This window comes from Saimiri boliviensis, chromosome 19 (genome assembly GCF_048565385.1).
Source record: "Saimiri boliviensis isolate mSaiBol1 chromosome 19, mSaiBol1.pri, whole genome shotgun sequence".
Lineage (NCBI taxonomy): Eukaryota > Metazoa > Chordata > Mammalia > Primates > Cebidae > Saimiri > Saimiri boliviensis.
This window is the reverse complement of record NC_133467.1, coordinates 30,674,064-30,691,917: the sequence shown is the minus strand read 5'-3', so window position 1 is coordinate 30,691,917 and position 17,854 is coordinate 30,674,064. Positions and strand designations below refer to the sequence as shown.

General features: G+C 45.3%; 2 protein-coding genes across 3 annotated transcripts in view; one reads left to right on the top strand and one right to left on the bottom strand.

Moving 5' to 3' along the window:
- Positions 1-1,679: 1,679 nt before the first annotated feature.
- On the bottom strand, positions 1,680-6,920 carry MPZ (myelin protein zero). Its single transcript, XM_003937989.4, has 6 exons — positions 6,811-6,920; positions 4,243-4,409; positions 3,696-3,909; positions 3,322-3,457; positions 3,110-3,170; positions 1,680-2,979 (listed from the first exon to the last, which is right to left on the bottom strand). The coding sequence occupies exons 1-6, from the start codon at positions 6,875-6,877 to the stop codon at positions 2,878-2,880; spliced, it is 747 nt and encodes a 248-aa protein (XP_003938038.3). The 5' UTR covers positions 6,878-6,920; the 3' UTR covers positions 1,680-2,877.
- Positions 6,921-11,624: 4,704 nt separating this feature from the next.
- SDHC (succinate dehydrogenase complex subunit C) overlaps positions 11,625-17,854 on the top strand; it is a 41,928-nt gene continuing 35,698 nt past the window's right edge. For both annotated transcript variants that reach the window (XM_003937993.4, XM_003937990.4), the window contains exon 1: positions 11,625-11,734. In XM_003937993.4, the coding sequence (XP_003938042.1) occupies positions 11,715-11,734 (20 nt within the window). In that variant the 5' untranslated portion in view covers positions 11,625-11,714. The remainder of the gene's footprint in view (positions 11,735-17,854) is intronic.

Here is a 17,854-nt window from a genome sequence, read left to right as displayed (position 1 = left end):
TCTCTCTCTCTCTTTTTTAAATGAGACAGTCTTCCTGTGTTGCCCAGGCTGGAGTGCAATGGTACGATCTTGGCTCACTGCAACCTTTGCCTCCTGGGTTCAAACAATTCTCGTGCACCAGCCTCTTGAATAGCCGAGATTACAAGTGGGTACCACCATGCCCAGATAATTTTTGTATTTTCAGTAGAGGCGGTGTTTAGCTATGTTGGTCAGGCTGGTCTTGAACTCCACTATCTGCCCACCTTGGCCTCCCAAAGTGCTGGGATTATAGGTGGGAGCCACACACCCTATCTCATTTGACTCTCCTAACAGCCTGGGAAGTTTAAGCAGAGAACCCAGCTGCAACTGTCTAATGAATAATGGACAGTTCAGCATCTTAACTAATATGGAATTTTATTTTTATTTTTTATTTTTATTTATTTTTTTTGAGACGGAGTCTTGCTCTTATTGCCCAGTCTGGAATGCAACAGTGTGATCTCAACTCACTGCAACCTCTGCCTCTTGAGTTCAAGTGATTCTCCTGGATCAGCTGAGTAGCTGGGATTACAGACAACCGCCATCATGCCTGACTAATTTTTGTGTTTTTAGTGGAGACGAGATTGCATTATGTTGGCCAGGCTGGGCTTGAACTCCTGTCTTCAGCTGATCCACCTGCCTCAGCCTCCCAAAGTGCTGGGATTATAGGCATGAGCCACTGCACTCAACCAATAAGGAATCTTGATCTTAAGATATTCCCAACTTTATTACTGAGTTGTGACTAAGTTTCCTCTCCCACCTTCCCCCAGACGAAAAGCTATATATAATCCATTAGCTTTTATATTTAAATGAAGTCAGATTAATTTTTTTTTCAAGATGTGGAAGACATCCTTCAAACAAATGGAAACACTCTGGGTTTTGGTAAAGCTGGTGTTAATCATATCTTTAGCCTCTTAACAAGGGGAAGAAATGACCTGTCAGCATTGTTTTGTTTGTTTGTTTGTTTTTTGCCATCAGTAATCCCCAGGGGAAAATGATAAATATATGTTTTTCCAGGATCAGTTCAGGATACTAGGTTATTAATGGTGTACCTAAATTGACATACCAACAAACTAATGAGTTATTAATAGTGTACCTATTAATAGGTAAACAGAGATAAAACTGTATACAAACAAAACAAAATAGTGTCTGTTTAGAGAGGTGAATGGGATTCGTGCTAATTTGTAAAGTGTACTCCCTTAGGCAAGGACTAGAAACAGATATTAAACTCCTTAATATTTTAGTTGTGTATCAACTTATAGCTTACAAAGTTTTTCATACACAGAATCTCATTTGATTGTTACAAAGTCCCTAGGAATTAAGCAGGGCAGGTATCATTTAAATTGTTTACAAGTACATAAATAAGCTTACCAAAGTCACACAACTGTCCTGGGTATCACACAGCTAGTGAGTGGCTGGAATGTTTTAAGATTCAGATCTTGGTGAAGAGGAATTCTGTGTCTTAACTCACATGAAAGCAGAGACTGACAGAGTTTACAACGTAGTATAATCTCACTGCGTATTTGTTGAGTGTATGAATGTGTCTTGTGAGCCTATTTCAGAGTTCCTTCTAGTATACTATATAAGTCCAGCCCCAAAAAACACACTCAACAACTGAATCCAAGTATGGAAGGTTGGGGATGGGTGGGGGGCAGGAATTATTCCCAGGAGAACTAGGAAATTTTTGACGAGGCAGCAGCTTCTGGAAATGTCAGTGTTTATTAAACATTTAAGGACATTTGGAGGTTTGAGAAGAAATATACAGAATGTAGAAAAATCCTAAGAATCCCTTGTGGCTGGAGTGCAGCCTCTTCCCGCGCCCCCAACCCCGGCCCATTTCCCATTTGTTTTTCCTGCTTTCTGTTTTGTTGTTTAAAAACCATTTCTTAAGGCTCATTTGCCCCTCCTCCACTCCCTGATCTATGAGGATCCATTCTCTCTCCCTCACTTTCCAGACCTGGAGTCCCAGAACAGTGCTCCAAAGTGGTGGTGGGCGGGGGGGGGGGCACCAACTCTATACCGAATTGTGAGGATCAGGGGCCCCTCTGCGTGGGCTGGCTCTTCATTAAGGGCTTAAGGGGGAGGGGGTTGAAGAATTGCAAAAGCCACATGACGTCATTGGTCCTCAGTCATGGGTGTAAGGGCAGAGGATGGGCACAGATAAACAAAGAGTGGATTAAAAAATAAAAAATAATAACCTAAATAAACCCTGAAGGACAGTTTGATCTGGGTGCTTTGGGCGTTAGCTGGGCGGTGGGGGGGGACAGAGTATGGAGCTGGGCCACCTGGTAGAGGGGAGGGAGGGAATGGGAGAGGAAACAGCCAGCGAGTAGGCTGGGGAATGCAGGGGATGGGAATGCCAGGTGGCCTGGACGTGAGGCAGAAGGTATCAAGGTCCCTTTCTTCTCAGTGCCCAGGCGGACAGGCACCAAACACGTAGTCCTTGGGGCAGGTGAGGGGTAGGATTAGCTCCTGGGCTCCCAGCAAGCCAGGGGTGAAGGTGGGGGAAAATACAATTGCCTAGGGAATGAATTCTGGAATGAAACTTACATCTCAAAGGGAGGTGCAGGCAGGGCAGGGCGGGGGGAGCAAGGAAGGGAAGCACCTAGACGGGGCTAAGAGGAGCCTAGGTCCCTCTGCTCTGGCAGGGCCTAGGGTTGGGGGCGGCCATCACTTGTCCGAGTCCAGGCCCATCATGTTCTTGAGGGCGTTTTTGAGGCTGGTTCTGCTGGGGGACTTGACAGCAGGCCGGAGCTCCGAGCTCTGCTCATCCTTTCGTAGCTCCATCTCGATGACCACCACCTTTGGGCCTTTGGCGGACTCCACCCCTAACCCCCGACCCCCCGCCCGGCCCGCTAACCGCTATTTCTTATCCTTGCGAGACTCCCCCAGCCCCTTGGGTTTCTTCTCACTGGCAGCTTTGGTGCTTCTGCTGTGGTCCAGCATGGCATACAGCACTGGCGTCTGGGAGAGAGGCGCACACATCAGTCACCGCGCGACTGGGGCTTGACGGTTCCCATCCCACCACTCACTGCTCCCCGGCGGCTCCCAGGGTTCTCCTTCCCATCTCGCACAGGCCCCAAGTCCAGCTAACCTGCCGCCCGCGCTTCGACGAGTCCTTTCCAGGCTTGTGCAATTTTCCCTTCTCCATGGCACTGCAGGAAGAGAGGGCGCTGCGCGTTTGGCCTCGCGGGACACAGCTTCCTCTTTACGTTGGCCCTTCCACCCACTGGAGTAGTCTCCGCCCAGGTGGGGGAGCAGGGGACAGTGGGGAGAGGGGGAGGGGAGCCTGGCTCCCCTCCTTACCTGAGCCTCCTCTGCAGGGCCGCTTGCCGGCGTAGCCAGCAGTACCGAATCAGGTAGAAAAGCAGCAGCAGCAACAGCACCACCCCGAGGACACCCCCGATCACAGCTCCCAGAATCACCCCGTACCTAGTTGGCACTAGGAGGAGTGGGAAAAGAAGTGGAAGAATGAGCAGGGCCCTGTGTCTGTGGTTCCTAGTCCGCGTCTGTGCCCTGCATTGAGGATGTTGGACTCCCAGTCAAAACTGCCTTCTGCCCACCCTCCCAGAGCCTGAAGGTCCTTAGGCTGGGCTTTTTGCCTCTTGCCCCACCTGTCAGTCCTCCCTGATCCCCTCCCAAACTGCCTCCCAGATCCTTGTCCCCATCCCCTCTCACACCTTTTTCAAAGACATACAGCGTGACCTGAGAGGTCTTGCCCACTATGTCTGGAGGGTTTTTGACGTCACAAGTGAAAGTGCCATTGTCGCTGTAGTCTAGGTTGTGTATGACAATGGAGCCATCCTTCCAGCGAGGGTCCCCTACCCACTGGATGCGCTCTTTGAAGGTCCCCACCTCGTCGATGTAGGGTTGTCCCTTGGCATAGTGGAAGATCTATGAGGAATGAGGGGAAGCATGTGAGAGGACCCTAATGAGAACACAGCTGTCAAAACTTAGCATCATAATTTGTTATAGAAAGAAAAGAAGGAAAAAAACCGCTTAGCTCCAGCATCAGGGTAAGGGATCTTGGGCTGGAAAAGGTAGTGCTGGGGAAGGGAGGACGATGTAGACCGGACATAGTCAGGGTGATAAAGATTGTCATTTGCCTTACCAGAGGTGGGGTTATGATTCATAAAGGATTTCCCTCTCCTTAGCCCAAGTTCTCTTTTTTGTTGTTCTTTGAAGCACTTTCTGTTCTCCAACCCCAGGATTCCTCCAGGCACTCACCGAAATAGCATCTCTGCCCCCTTCAGGCTGGTAGCGCCAAGTGAAGGAGATGTCATCTGAGACCCACTCACTGGACCAAAAGGAGCAGTGCAGGGTCACCCGGGAGCCCACAGCACCATGGACCTCCCTGTCGGTGTAAACCACGATAGCCTGGGCCGGGGACAGCACTGCAAACACAAATCGGGGAATCAGATGCACACATATGGGACCAGTGAGGTAGGGAGATCAGTAGGAAATCAAAGGCTGAGTCACAGGTCAGAGGCCAATTTGGAAAAGAAGCAAACAAATTCTGGGTCCCAAGTCTCTTGGGACTAACTGAACAGATGAGCATAAATACTGTGTCTGTCAAGCTCGTCAGCATGTCTGTACAGGAGATGAAATCAGCACTAACAGAATTCTCCTGGGGACTTCCAGAGATTGGGTTCTGCCTTTTAAGTCTTACGTTCCCTTTGGATCAGCATCCAACTCTTAAGCTATCCTTTAGATGTAGTGTTTTAAATTTTTTAAATTTATTATAAATTTTACAGGTAATACATATTGCGTTCTTATAAACTGTTCAAGCAATAGAAATAAAACAAAAGTCTCCTTGGACACTCAGCCCAACAAATTCCTTTTCTCTAGTCTCTTCCAAGATGTAACCAGTTATCCATCTAGTATGAGTCAAACTCAGTACAAACTCAATAAACTCAAGATATACATGTACTTACAACGAATCTTTTTTTTACATACATACTGCATTGTATTCTAGTGTTTTCTTTTTTGCCTAAGAATACATGTATCTGGAGGAGCTTTCCCTGTAGATTCAGACATATCACTCTTATTTTAACAGCTGCATTGTATTTGATAATGCAGCAAACTCAAATTTCTTGCAGAAAAAAAAATGAGGATAACTAGAGAATGTAAGTCTTCTTCCCTGGCACAACTGTCCTCCTTGCTGAATCCCTGGTCGCCACACAGCTTGCTCTTGGCTGGGGAGTCAGGAAGGGAAGGACCTCATACCCCTCTCAGCTAGGTGCAGAGCAAGACCCCAAGCCTAGAGCTCAGATGACTCTACATGTGAGCCCTCTATAGTTCAACCGTCCTCACCCTCTTGGCCATTCTGGCCCAGTGCCACCCCAAGACTTACCCACACAAGGAAGGTCATTCCAGAGAGACTATGTGTGTGGGCTGACCCCAGGGATGGGCAACTGTAGACCTTTTTGTTCTACAGGAGGGGGAGGTGGAAATCAAACAAAGTCCCATTGTTGGACGAAGGTTGGGGGACTCATGCCACCCCTACTCCCACCCCCATTGTCCTGAATCTCTCACCTCAGCATGCAATACTATTTACTTACCTCCTGGAACTTCCACCTGAGAACCTTCTTGGGAATCCCCCTTGTGTAATGAGGGAGGTTATTCATTGGCTCTAACTTCTATTCCTCCTGCTATGATATCAACCATTGCCCTTCTCTGCTCTGCTAATGGTTCTACGAGTGGAACAAATGTTGAGATAGAACTCTCCCTCTCCCTTATACAAGATTCCTTCCCTCTGCTTCTCTCACTGTGCCCTTCTCCAACTCTCTATCTTTAATGTTTTCTTAGGGTACCTCCAAGTAGCCCAGTATAACCCAGAAGAGTCTAGAGCTCAAGCAGCTGACAGTAGAGAACTGTGGGAATTCTGGCCAGCCCCCTTCCCTTGCTGCCCCCCTCCCTCCCACCACTTGCCTACGGCTCACTTGTTGCACTAGGATTCAGGGCAGTTCAGAGAAGGAAAGGAGCCATTCCAATAATACTGCTTTGACCTCTTGCTCACCCAGCATCTGCCAGGGGGCAAGGAAAGGGCTTGTTAACTTATGAAGGAAGACAGCTTTAGAGGGACAAGATCACAGAATCTCATAGAACCTCCCTCCCTTCACCCACACAACAGGTGAGGAGCCACAAAGAGACAAAAAAATCTGAGGAGCTGAGACCACAAACCTGGGCTCTCTATTTAGATCACACTCTCTTTTTCCTTCTGGAAAACTAAGGTTAGGCACTTCCTGCACTACCAGAAGATAAGCGGGAACCAAACCCAGGTGTTTGAGTCTGTTCCATTACGAGATCTAACACTGCTTCCCACTGGGCTCTTAGCATGGCTCTGGGGGCATGCTACTGGTTTCCAACCTGGTTCCAGCCACGCCCACTCTCTTTTACCCTTGCTACAATCTCTTTTACCCTTTCTTTTCAGAGAATAGCTCTATTGCTTTCCTCTAAATGCATTTTTTTGTTTTTCATATATAACTCTATATAAAACTTTGTATCTATATAATTATTTTTTATTTTATGTATAGAGTCTCACTATGTTGTACAGGCTGGTCTCAAACTACTGTGCTCAAATAATTGTCCCCCCTTGGACTCCCAAAGTGCTGGGATTGCAGGTGTGAGCCACCTCACCCAGCCATGTATTTTTTTCTCTCTGAATATAATGTCACCTTCCTGCTCCCGCTTGCTCTTTCTTTGGTTGCAGTGGGGAGGGCAGCGAAGGTAGTGGGGCTGCTGGGTCCCCACACCTGAGTCCCGAGGCTCCCAGACTAGGGTGGCTCCACTTACCCAAAGAAGAGAAGAGCAGCACAGCCAGGATAGGGCTGGGGCTGGATGAGGGAGCCCCAGGAGCCATAGCTGGGGCAGGGGTGGGGGCCCGGAGCGTCTGTGGGGTTGACAAAGTGGGGAACCAGGAACTGAGCGGGGGGTTTCTGGAACCCGCTTAAAATCCCCTGGTGCCCCAGCATGAGGAGGCTGTCCTCAGCCAGTAACCAATTGCAGCCTGGCATGTGCAGTTGAGAGGTGGTGGGGAGGGGAGCAGAGTGCAGGGAGCAGAAGGGGCATTGTATAGTCTGGGTGGAGGGGTGGGGGGACACATACCACCCCATATACAGAGGGCTTTGTGTCTACTGGCCTCTCCCTGTCCCAGGCTGGAATGTTGTGGGGGACTGGCTGGTGAGGGAGAGGGACAAAAACAGGGACACAGACAGACTTCTCTGAGGGACAGATAGGGAACCTCGATTTAAAGGCCATAAAAAGATATTCCTCCTTAGCCTCCTTGCCTGAGGGGCTGCTTCAGAGCCCTAGGAACTAGAGGTGGGTGTCCCCCAGAGAACTCTGAAAATACGATATGCCTCGTTATCTCCACTAATGTGGGCTACATTATGGACTTCTTGAGATGACCAAGTCCTATAGGAGTTTTCCCCCCTCACTTCCCTGCATCCTGCATGATTCTTCCCAGATAGAAGTTTTTCTCCACTGGACTATTTCCCGCCAAGAAGCCTCTAACCTTTCCCTGTTTGTCAAGGAGTCCTTTAATGCCTGATGCTGCTATTTAAATCAATTTCAATTTATATCAAGGCTATAAAATTGCATTGAGTGCCAGCAATATGTAAAGTACGAGAATGCAGGTAATAGAGAGAGGAATAAAAATTAAGTCCTTCCTGCAAGGAGTGGAAAATTTGGTTTGGGGAGGTGGAAGTGGGAGGATCAGAGGACAAACCCATCAACAACCAATTATAATAAGCCGTGATGCTTCCTTTAGTAATAAAAAAAGCTCTGGGAGTACAAAAGAGGGCACACACAGCTGCAACATCATGGAGACCGAGTAAGTTATATGAGAAATTAAAGACAAAACAAACTTTATTCAATAGATAAAGTTTATGTCAGGCACAGTGGCTGACACCTGTAATCTCAGGACTTTGGAAGGCTCAGGCAGGAGGATCACTTGAGTTTAGGAATTTGAGACCCACCTGGGCAACACAGTGACACCTTGTCTCTACTAAAAATTTTTAAAAAAATCAGCTGGGCACGTTGTCACATGCTTGTAGTCCCAGCTACTTCGGAGGCTAAAGCAGGAGGATCACTTAAACCTGGGAAATCAAGGCTGCAGTGAGCTATGACTGTGCTACTGCATTCCACCCTGGGCTACAGAATGATACTCTGTCTCAAAAATAAATAAACAGATAAATAAATAGTTCAGAGGGAAGAACAGTTGTGTCTAGGAGGTGATGTTAGAAATGAACCAACCTTGAAGGATGACTGCCATTTTGGAAAGGGAGGAAGGTAATGTTGCCAGAAGATGGAATAGCAAAAGCAAGGACAAAGAGGCGAGAGAGAGAGAGAGAGAGAGAGAGAGAGAGAGAGAGAGAGAGAGAGAGTGTTGTGTGTGTGTTTTGTGTTTGTGTGTGTGTGTGTGTTATGTAGGTTTGTGATGTGCTGGATATATTCAGGGCAGGAATTTTGACTTGATTTGGGGAACTTGAAGTGGCATAGTCAAAAACAAGGCCAGACAGGAAAGTCAAAGCCAGTCTGTGAAAGGCCTTAAATGACAGGTGAAAGAGGGTGAATTCAATTTGGTACATCACGAGAATCTGAAGGGGTTGGTGTTAGGGTGGAGTTAGCCATGGGCATGTCTACATGACCAGAGCTGAGGTTTATTTGTTTTTTTGAGGCAGTCTCGCTTTGTTGCTCAGGCTGGAATGCAGTGGCATAACGGCTCACTGCAGCCTTGACCTCTGAGGCTCAAGCAATCCTCCTATCTCAGCTTTCCAAGTAGCTGGGGACCACTACAGGAGCATGTCACCACGTCCAGCTAGTTAAAAAAAATTTTTTTTTTCAGAGACAAGGTCTTGCTCTGTGGCCCAGGCTGTAGTGCAGTGGTGTGATCATTGCTCACTGCAGCCTCAATCTGTCTGGCTCAAGGGATCTTCCTGTTTCGGCCTCCAGATGAGCTGAGCTACAGGCAGGTTCCACCACACCCAGCTAATTTTTCAATTTTTTTTTGCAGACGGGGTTCTCACTATGTTGCTCAGGTTGGTCTTGAACTGCTGTATGCAAGTGATCCTCCTGCCTTGGCTTCCCTAAGTACTGGGATTACAGGTGTGAGTCACTGTGCCTGACCTCTAGAGGTTAATTTGAGTGGGGTGGTCATTGTTATTCCCGCTGTGAGACCACTGCAGACCCGCCCATGTAAAGGAACTGTGTCCTGGTACCTTCCTGGGATCTCATTAGGCCACAGTCCTGGTGGGTTTAGTCATTAGTATTAGATTTGGGTTGTGGAATTCTAAATATGGGATTGTTTATGAAGTCTAAAGGCAAAATTATCATCATTGACAAATATTTACAGGATGTTGTAGTCAAGATTTCTATAAAACAGCAATTCAAAAGTACTGTAAACATCAACAACACAAAAACCCAAAACTCTCTCCCTCCAAAATTTCCACCTAACTCCACCTCCCAACTGTAAGTAATCATTTTCTCCTTATCTAACTGTAAGGCTGACCAAAAGGATGGAGAGGCAGATGCAGGGTCAGGTTTAGCAAGTTTATTTCAACCTGCCAGGCTGCTGCCTTACCACAGGCAGTGAAGGCAGCAGTCCGGCTTACAGACTATGTGGGTTATATAGGGGGTTTGCAGATAGTGGGGTGCTATTCTAAGAAAAACTGCATCTTGGTTCTCAGGGGCTGACATTCTGCTTAACCGCGTTAACATCTGGGTTTGAGAGCTGGTGCGACCACATCCTGGAACCCAGGTGCCCTGTATACAAGGCTTGAGGCTATTTTTGTTATGAGCTTGGCTTAGCATGTGAGAACAGGGAGGAGGTCTATGGGCTTGCCTTGCTGTGACCCTAACACTAATCACCCCTTTTATCTACACTGTTTTCAAGGGGCTGTTGCTACTTTCTTTGTTGCATTTCTTTATTGATCCTGCTAAGGCTATAGCCTTCTTAGGGACAATATAAACGTCTGTAGCTTTGAACCCCCTATGGAACTTTTCACAGACTGAAGAAAAGTCCATACCTACATGCTAAATGAAATTATTAATATTTAAAGAGCCTATTGGGCTGGGAGCAGTGGCTCACACTTATAATCCCAGCACTTTGGGAGCCTGAGGCGGGCAGATCATTTGAGGTCAGGAGTTTGATACCAGCCTGGCCAACATGGTGAAACTCCATCTCCACTAAAAATACAGAAAATCAGCCTGGCACGGTGGTGCGTGGCTGTAATCCCAGCTACTCGGGAGGCTGAGGCATGAGAATCGCTTGAACCTGGGAGGCAGAGGTTGCAGTGAGCCGAGATTGTGCCATTGCACTCCAGCCTGATTGACAGTGTGAGACACTGTCTCAAAAAAAAAAAAAAAAAAAAAAAAAAAAATAGAGCTGAGTGAAAGAGGCATCCCCTGGGTTAATGTGAAGCTCCAGAGAGCTGAAGGTAGGATCAATGACTGGAAGTTCAACAGCACAAAGCTGTATTTAAATGTCTTTCTAATGAGTAAGTTGTTCACTAAATAAAACTTGTTTTTTGAGGTACCCATCATTAAATGTGTGGGAGCAGAGTCTTGAAAATCAGCTGTCAGGGTGTTGCAGAGGAGATCCCAGCTTGGATTAGCGAATCTCTTCCAATCCTAAAGCGTATGAATGTGCTTTCTTTGTCAAGCATTATAGAAATGCAAAATAGTATTATTCATTTGATGCAGAAATAAGTTAATTTGTGCTATTTAAATCCTGAAGTGCAGGGATGCTAAATGCACATAAGATCTGAATATTAATATAATTATGTTTTTTGTAGTAATAAAACTAAAAATTTTTGCTCTGGGCTGTCCTTTTTACTCTTCTCCACCCTACTCCCCACAAACCACTCAAGAACTTTTGCACTCTGTTCCCTTCCTTTCTCACTTGCTCTTCTTCTTTCTTCAGTCTTGAGTGGTCGTCAGTTGATTCCTGTGCTTGGGGCTTGGGTTCCTATATATACATAAATCAAAGCGTGTTCTCCCCCTCACTCCAGGTTCTTCTAACCGTGGGTGTCACCCACATAGCACTGAAACAAGGAACAAGAGAGCATTGTCCTCGGCTAGTGGGCGCCTGGTTCATGTGGCAGCTCAAACCCAGGAATTGTGGGGTCTGATCCAGACGGTTAGACGAGGCTCGTCGTTCGTGGGAATGGTGGTCCGCAAGGTCCTCTCGAGACCCCTTTACACACTCCCCAGCTTAGATCACCATTTATGTATCTTTCTGGTTAAAGCTTCACATTAGAACAGGAGGGAGCCCAAAGTATCTTTTTTCTTGGGTGTCTGAACCGGCCAACCACGACGTTTTTAGGCCGACCTAGGAGGGAGAGGGAGTACAACACACCGCTAAGCCTTTAAGGAAGGCTCTAAACAAGTCCGCCGTTCGCTGTTCGGGAGTGGGATACAAAATGAATATGCACGCAGGTGCAACACAGACTGCAGATTTTTGAGCCAGCGGTGTTTCTGCCGAAATCCTGGCAAATTCCGGTGGAAGTGAGCGGAAGGAGGCGGGGGAGGAGACCAAAGAACCAGAAAACAACCAGCAAACCATCTGGGGAGTGAGGAGTTGAGAAGCTCCGCAGTCTTTTAAAGAGACTCGAGTCACCTGACATCCCAACCCCGGCTCGCGCGCCTCCACCCGGCGGGGCCGCCTGACGTCACTTCCGTCCAGACCGGAACCCGAGATGGCGGCGTTCTTGCTGAGGTGACTTTTCGTGTGGGGCTGGGAGTTGGTGGCTGCGGCCCTCCGGAGACCTGAACTGGTCCCTCACGTTTTGCTGACAAGTGTTTACCCTGTGCCTGGGCGGGGAGAGGACCCATGGGTGTGGAGGCCAAACGCTCGGGAATCCTAGAGACCCGTTTTCCAGTCCCCCCCGCCAGCAGCTCCAGTGCGCTCCGTAGGGCTTCGGGGTCACTGACTCCCTATCGAGGGGCGCGCGGCTCTCGCCCCTTCTGTTTTCTCCACCTCCTCTAGTACTTCTTCCGCAAATTGCACTCGTGCCTGCACCCAGAGCCGAGCTCTGAGAAAATAACGTTGAGGTCAGCCACCCACGGGTCCTACGATTTCGAGAGCGTGTTTAGACGTTTAGCTTCGGAGAGAGAGTTCTGGGTGTATTTTGCTTTTGCGTCTAATGCCTTCAAACACTGGCTGCTCCCGGCAGTGAGTGGCACTGTCAGCGTTCCCAGCGGGCCGCTGGCAAAGGGTGCCTGGACCCCTACTAGGGTGGCGATTGGCATTAGCACCCAGGGCGGTCCTCTGCTGCCCCAAAGCAGTACAGGGAATTCATTTTTAGTTCATCTTTTTATTTGCGAGAGAAAGTGAGTGTCCCAGTTTTTCTCTAAAATATGAATTAGTTGTCCAGAGAAATACCCTAGATTTTCTTTCATTCTAAACTTTCTGCTGTATAGGTCTCATTCTCTACTCAGCCTCTCTACTCAAAGCGACTAGACTAGAGCCTTTAGACGCTCCTGGTACAAATGCCAGTACAGTTTTGTGCCAGCCCTATTTTTGGAAATTATTTGTTGTGGAAAGTTAGCTTCAGTGCTATTGAGATTTCAATCCCTGATTTCCCCAAATGTGTTCTCATTTCTCTTTCCACTTCAGTCACACAGTTTAAAAATAGAGGGACTTTGTTTAGTTTTTTTTTCAGTGACAAAATGATTCCTCTTGGAGTTGAAATCAGGGTTATCTTAATCCTTCATTTTCTCCGTTTTTCATCTCCATATGTGTCTTCTTTCTAAGGTATGCCAAGGCTTGTTTTGCTAGTGCTGCCTCCTTTATTCCAGATGGTTTGACCATAATTGAATGGTTTTGAATTCTCTGATGTATTTTGATAGGGGCTTTTGGTAGAATTAACATTTAGTTTGAAATGATCATATTGGTCCCAAACAGTTCATTATAGGAGTTTTGGGATTAGTATTTACAGGCAGAGGATCATTATACTCATTAAGTGTATCCATACAGTATCATTTGAGTTGTATAGCACTGTCCATACTAGGATTCAATGCCAAGAAAGATGTATTTTTCATTAGTGGCAATCTGAAGCTCTCATGGGAAGGACACCTCTATTTCTCATAAGGGCTTTTTTTTTTTTTTAGAAGGAGAAATGAGGAATTACATTTTTTTTTCTTGATAGAAGTTTCCAATCTAATTCCATTTTACCAGAGGGATCTGGAACGGTTCATAATGTTCTGATTTAACCTCAAAAGAAAATACCTTCTGAGAAATCCTAGGAGCTGGCTTCTAGTTCTACATTTATTTTAGACAAGTCAAGATCATTGATTCTGTGATTGTGGTTTCCTCATTTGTGTTGACAATGGCAATGACTTGGTCCCACTTAAGAGAAATATTGGTTAAACTTTTTTTTTTGGGGGGGGTCTTCTTTTTTGTTATTTTTATTTTTATTTTTATTTTTTTTGTGATGGAGTCTCGCTCTGTTGCCTAGGCTGAAGTGCAGAGGTGCGATCTCAGCTCACTGCAACCTCTGCCACCCCAGTTCAAGTGATTCTCCTGTCTTAGCCTCGCAAGTAGATGGGAATATGGGTGCCTGCTACCACGCCTGGCTAATTTTTGTATTTTTAGTAGAGACTGGGTTTCACCATCTTGGCCAGACTGGACTCCTGACCTTGTGATCCGTCTGCCTTGGCCTCCCAAAGTGCTGGGATTACAGGCATGGGCCACTGTGCCTGGCCTTTATTTTTATTTTTGGTTAAACTTAAATTTTTTTTTATTTATGTACTTCTAATTGGCAGATGAAAATTGTGTATATGGTGTAAAACATGTTTTGAAAAATCGTGTATGCTAAATGGAGCTATTAACATACGTATTACATCTTTGTGGGGAGAACACTTGAAATTTATTCTTAGTGATTTTCTTTTTTTTTTTTGGAGACGGAGTTTTGCTTGTTACCCAGGCTGGAGTGCAATGGCACGATCTCGGCTCACCGCAACCTCCGCCTCCTGGGTTCAGGCAATTCTCCTGCCTCAGCCTCCGTAGTAGCTGGGATCACAGGCACGCGCCACCATGCCCAGCTAATTTTTTGTATTTTTAGTAGAGATGGGGTTTCACCATGCTGACCAGGATGGTCTCGATCTCTTGACCTCGTGATCCACCCGCCTCAGCCTCCCAAAGTGCTGGGATTATAGGCTTGAGCCACCGCGCCTGTCCCCCCCCTTTTTTTCTTTTTTGAGACGGAGTTTTGCGCTTGTTACCCAGGCTGAAGTGCAATGGCGTGATCTCGGCTCACCGCAACCTCCGCCTCCTGGGTTCAGGCAATTCTCCTGCCTCAGCCTCCTGAGTAGCTGGGATTACAGACATGCGCCACCATGCCCAGCTAATTTTTTGTATTTTTAGTTAGAGACGGGGTTTCACATGTTGACCGGGATGGTCTTGATCTCTTGACCTCGTGATCCACCTGCCTCAGACTCCCAAAGTGCTGGGATTACAGGCATGAGCCACCAAGCCCGGCTATTCTTAGTGATTTTCAAGTATACAATGCCTTGTTATTAACTATGATTAACAATAATCTAATAACTTGATAATAGTACTATGTAGTTGTATAATAGATCTCTTGAACTTATTCCTCCTGTCTAACTGAAATTTTGTATCCTTTACCAATTTTTCCCCTTCCCCCCCATATGAATATGTTTAATGCTTGTCTAATTATTAGTTATCAGAGTATTGTATTGTCATGGTTTTTGAATATATGCTGTATATTTTGTATATTCCCTAAACAGTTCAGGGATCAGCCAGAGATGAACAACCAGCCAAGTAACACAAACCATTGGCAATCAGTCAAGGAATGACTTGCCAAAGCCAAGGAGTCAGAGAACTAAGCTAAGGATAGCTAGGCTTCCGTCTAACAATGTTCATGCTCCTTAAGCACAAAGTCACCAAGAGTCTTTAACTATCTAATTGTATTAAATACTGTGTGTGAAATGCCCCTAAATATTAAGGTTTAACTCTCAATTTATGGACTGCTTTTTAAAATAAGCACATTCATTCACAAACTTTTCTCTTTAGCTTCTTCTATGTGTCAGACATTATTACATTATTATAAGTACTGTTTGAATCCAAGGCCTGACCTTGAATTGAGACCAGCCTGACCAACATGGAGAACCCCGTCTCTATTAAAAATACAAAATTAGTTGGGCATGGTGCATGCCTGTAATACCAGCTACTCGGGAGGCTGAGGCAGGAGAATCACTTGAACCCCGGAGGTGGAGGTTGGGGTGAGCCGATGTTGTGCCATTGTACTCCAGTCTGGGCAACAGGAGCAAAACTCTGTCTCAAAAAAAAAAAAAAAAAAAGTACTATGCATCCAAACTATTCCAGTCCTGTCCTTGAGCTCAAAGTCTAGCAGGGAGATAAATAGATTAATTATTAAACAATGTAAGAAATATTAATAGATATGAACAAGTGTGAGAGCATGGTAGATACAGCAAGTAAGGCTAAAGAAGTGGTGATCTTGCTATCCAGGAATTGTTTTTTTTTTAATTTTTAATTTTTTGTTTTTTTTTTTGAGACTGAGTCTTGGTCTGTCACCCAGGCTGGAGTGCAGTGGTACAGTCTTGGCTCACTGCAACCTCTGCCTCCTGGGTTCAAGAGATTCTTCTACCTCAGCCACCTGGGTAGCTGGGATTACAGGTGCGTGCCACTATGCCCAGCTAATTTTTGTACTTTTAGTAGAAACATGGTTTCACCATGTTGGCCAGGCTGGTCTTGATATCCTGACCTCAAATGATCCACCCACCTTGGCCTCCCATAGTGCTGGGATTACAGGCGTGAGCTACTGTGCTGGCGCTTAGGGGTTTTGAAGGATGAATTTTAACAGGCTCTGAGGGAGGCTATAGTCAGAGAACAGCATGAACAAAGGCATGTGGTCAAAAGAGGGTTTGCTGTATCTGGACATGATGTGTAATGTTCAGTGTGGCAGAATTAGAGGGGATTCAAAGGGATTTGTGGGAGTTTAGGTCTAGAGTTGGATAGGGCCACATTGTAAAGTACACTGTTTGCCCACAGTTTGGATCTTATACTGTAAGCAGTGAGAAATTAACTGTTAAAGACTTTTAGGCGGAAGAATGATGAAACCATGTTATTTTATTTACTTTGGTATTGAATCATATGTAAGAGATTGGTGCTAGGGAGATCAGTTCAGGAGCTCGTGTTACAGTCCTGGTGAGAAATGAAGAGGATATAGATTATAGCAATGGATTGGAATGAAGTTTCCTAGACGTTAATGGTAAGGTTGGATGATTCCATGCATATATATGGGGCGAGAGAAAAGAAATCAAGAATGACTTAGGTTATAGCTTGATAGTGGAGTGGTAATAATCATTAACCAGAACCTTTGTATATAAATTATTATTCATCATGTCATTCAAGGTTATATATTAACTTTATATATTAATTTAACTCTGCTAAAAATATAAAAATTAGCCCGGCGTGGTGGTGGGCACCTGTATTCCCAGCTACTCAGGAGGTTGAGGCAGGAGAATTGCTTGAACCCAGGCAGCAGAGATTGCAGTGAGCCAAGATCACACCACTATAGTCCAGCCTGGGCAAAAGTCATATAATATATGACTATAAGAAGAGAAACTCATTATATTATAGTCACATCTTGTTTTGGACTAAATTTGTTATAATTCAGTTTGAACACATAGACTTGACTTTGAATAACTTTTATTTTTTCCCAGAAATCAAATATATTTTCAGTAGATGATATTCTTGTTACCACTGAGGGTTTTAAAGAGAATGTGATGCAAATTCTAAAGACCGTGGGGAGATCAGTGATAATATATTACATATATATGTGGTGTTTTGTGGTTTAGACAATGCTTTCCTGTATGTTTTCTTGTGCAGTACACTCAGCAACCAATAAGGTAGGTATTATCAGTCCCATTTTATAAATGAAAATGCTGAAGCTCAATGACTCACTGAAGTTATACAACTTATTCTGAGATTTCAGTCTTGATTTTTTACTTTCTAATGTTATTTTTACGTTACTTTTGCTGCCCCAATTCAGAGAAGAGTTTCAAAAATGATTTGAGCAGTGATCACATTTTGGAGAGACATGTATAATGCATTTAGGAGGGGGCAACAATAACTAGACAATCTAAGTTCTGGTTTGTCAATTAAAAATACAGAGTTCTGTTTTCACATGAACGAGAAGGACAGATAACTACTTTTGTCATATTTCAAATAAGGTTATGGCATTTGTGCAGCTAGTTTCTGTGAGGGCCTTGTAGAAAGTTTACATTGATATTTGTCTGGGAAACAATAGCACTAGACAGAGAGGGCACGCCATAGATTCCAACCCACATCTGCAAACTCTTGCTGGGTAGCTGAGTGACTGGGCCTAGCCTGGTGTGAGGAATGCGTGCCCTGCAACTTCAGAGTCACAATTCAATTGATTGAAAGAGATTTGTTCCCACTTCTTTCTGGGAGCCTTGGGTATACAATGTCTGTATTCACCTCTTTCCTTCAAAGCTGGAAAGAGGGAAGAGCTGAAGAAGGAAGTGTTGGTTAGATTTTTTTTTCCTTCAAATAGTAAGCCCTTCTAGTGTACTAATGGGAAGCATACAGCTTTTGAAAAGTTTGTACATTTAATATCAGTGGTGTGAGGGACATCATGAGCTTTTTCAGAAGATCATTAGATCTTTGTGAGATCTTGTATCCTCCTAGTGCCTTACACATATTGAATATGCAATAAACTTGTAGAATCATTGTATTTTTAAGTTTTAGTCCCAGAAATTCACTGTATTCACCTTATTAAATGCTTTTGGAAAGATTTGATATAATGATGTGACTGAAGGGTGTAATGGT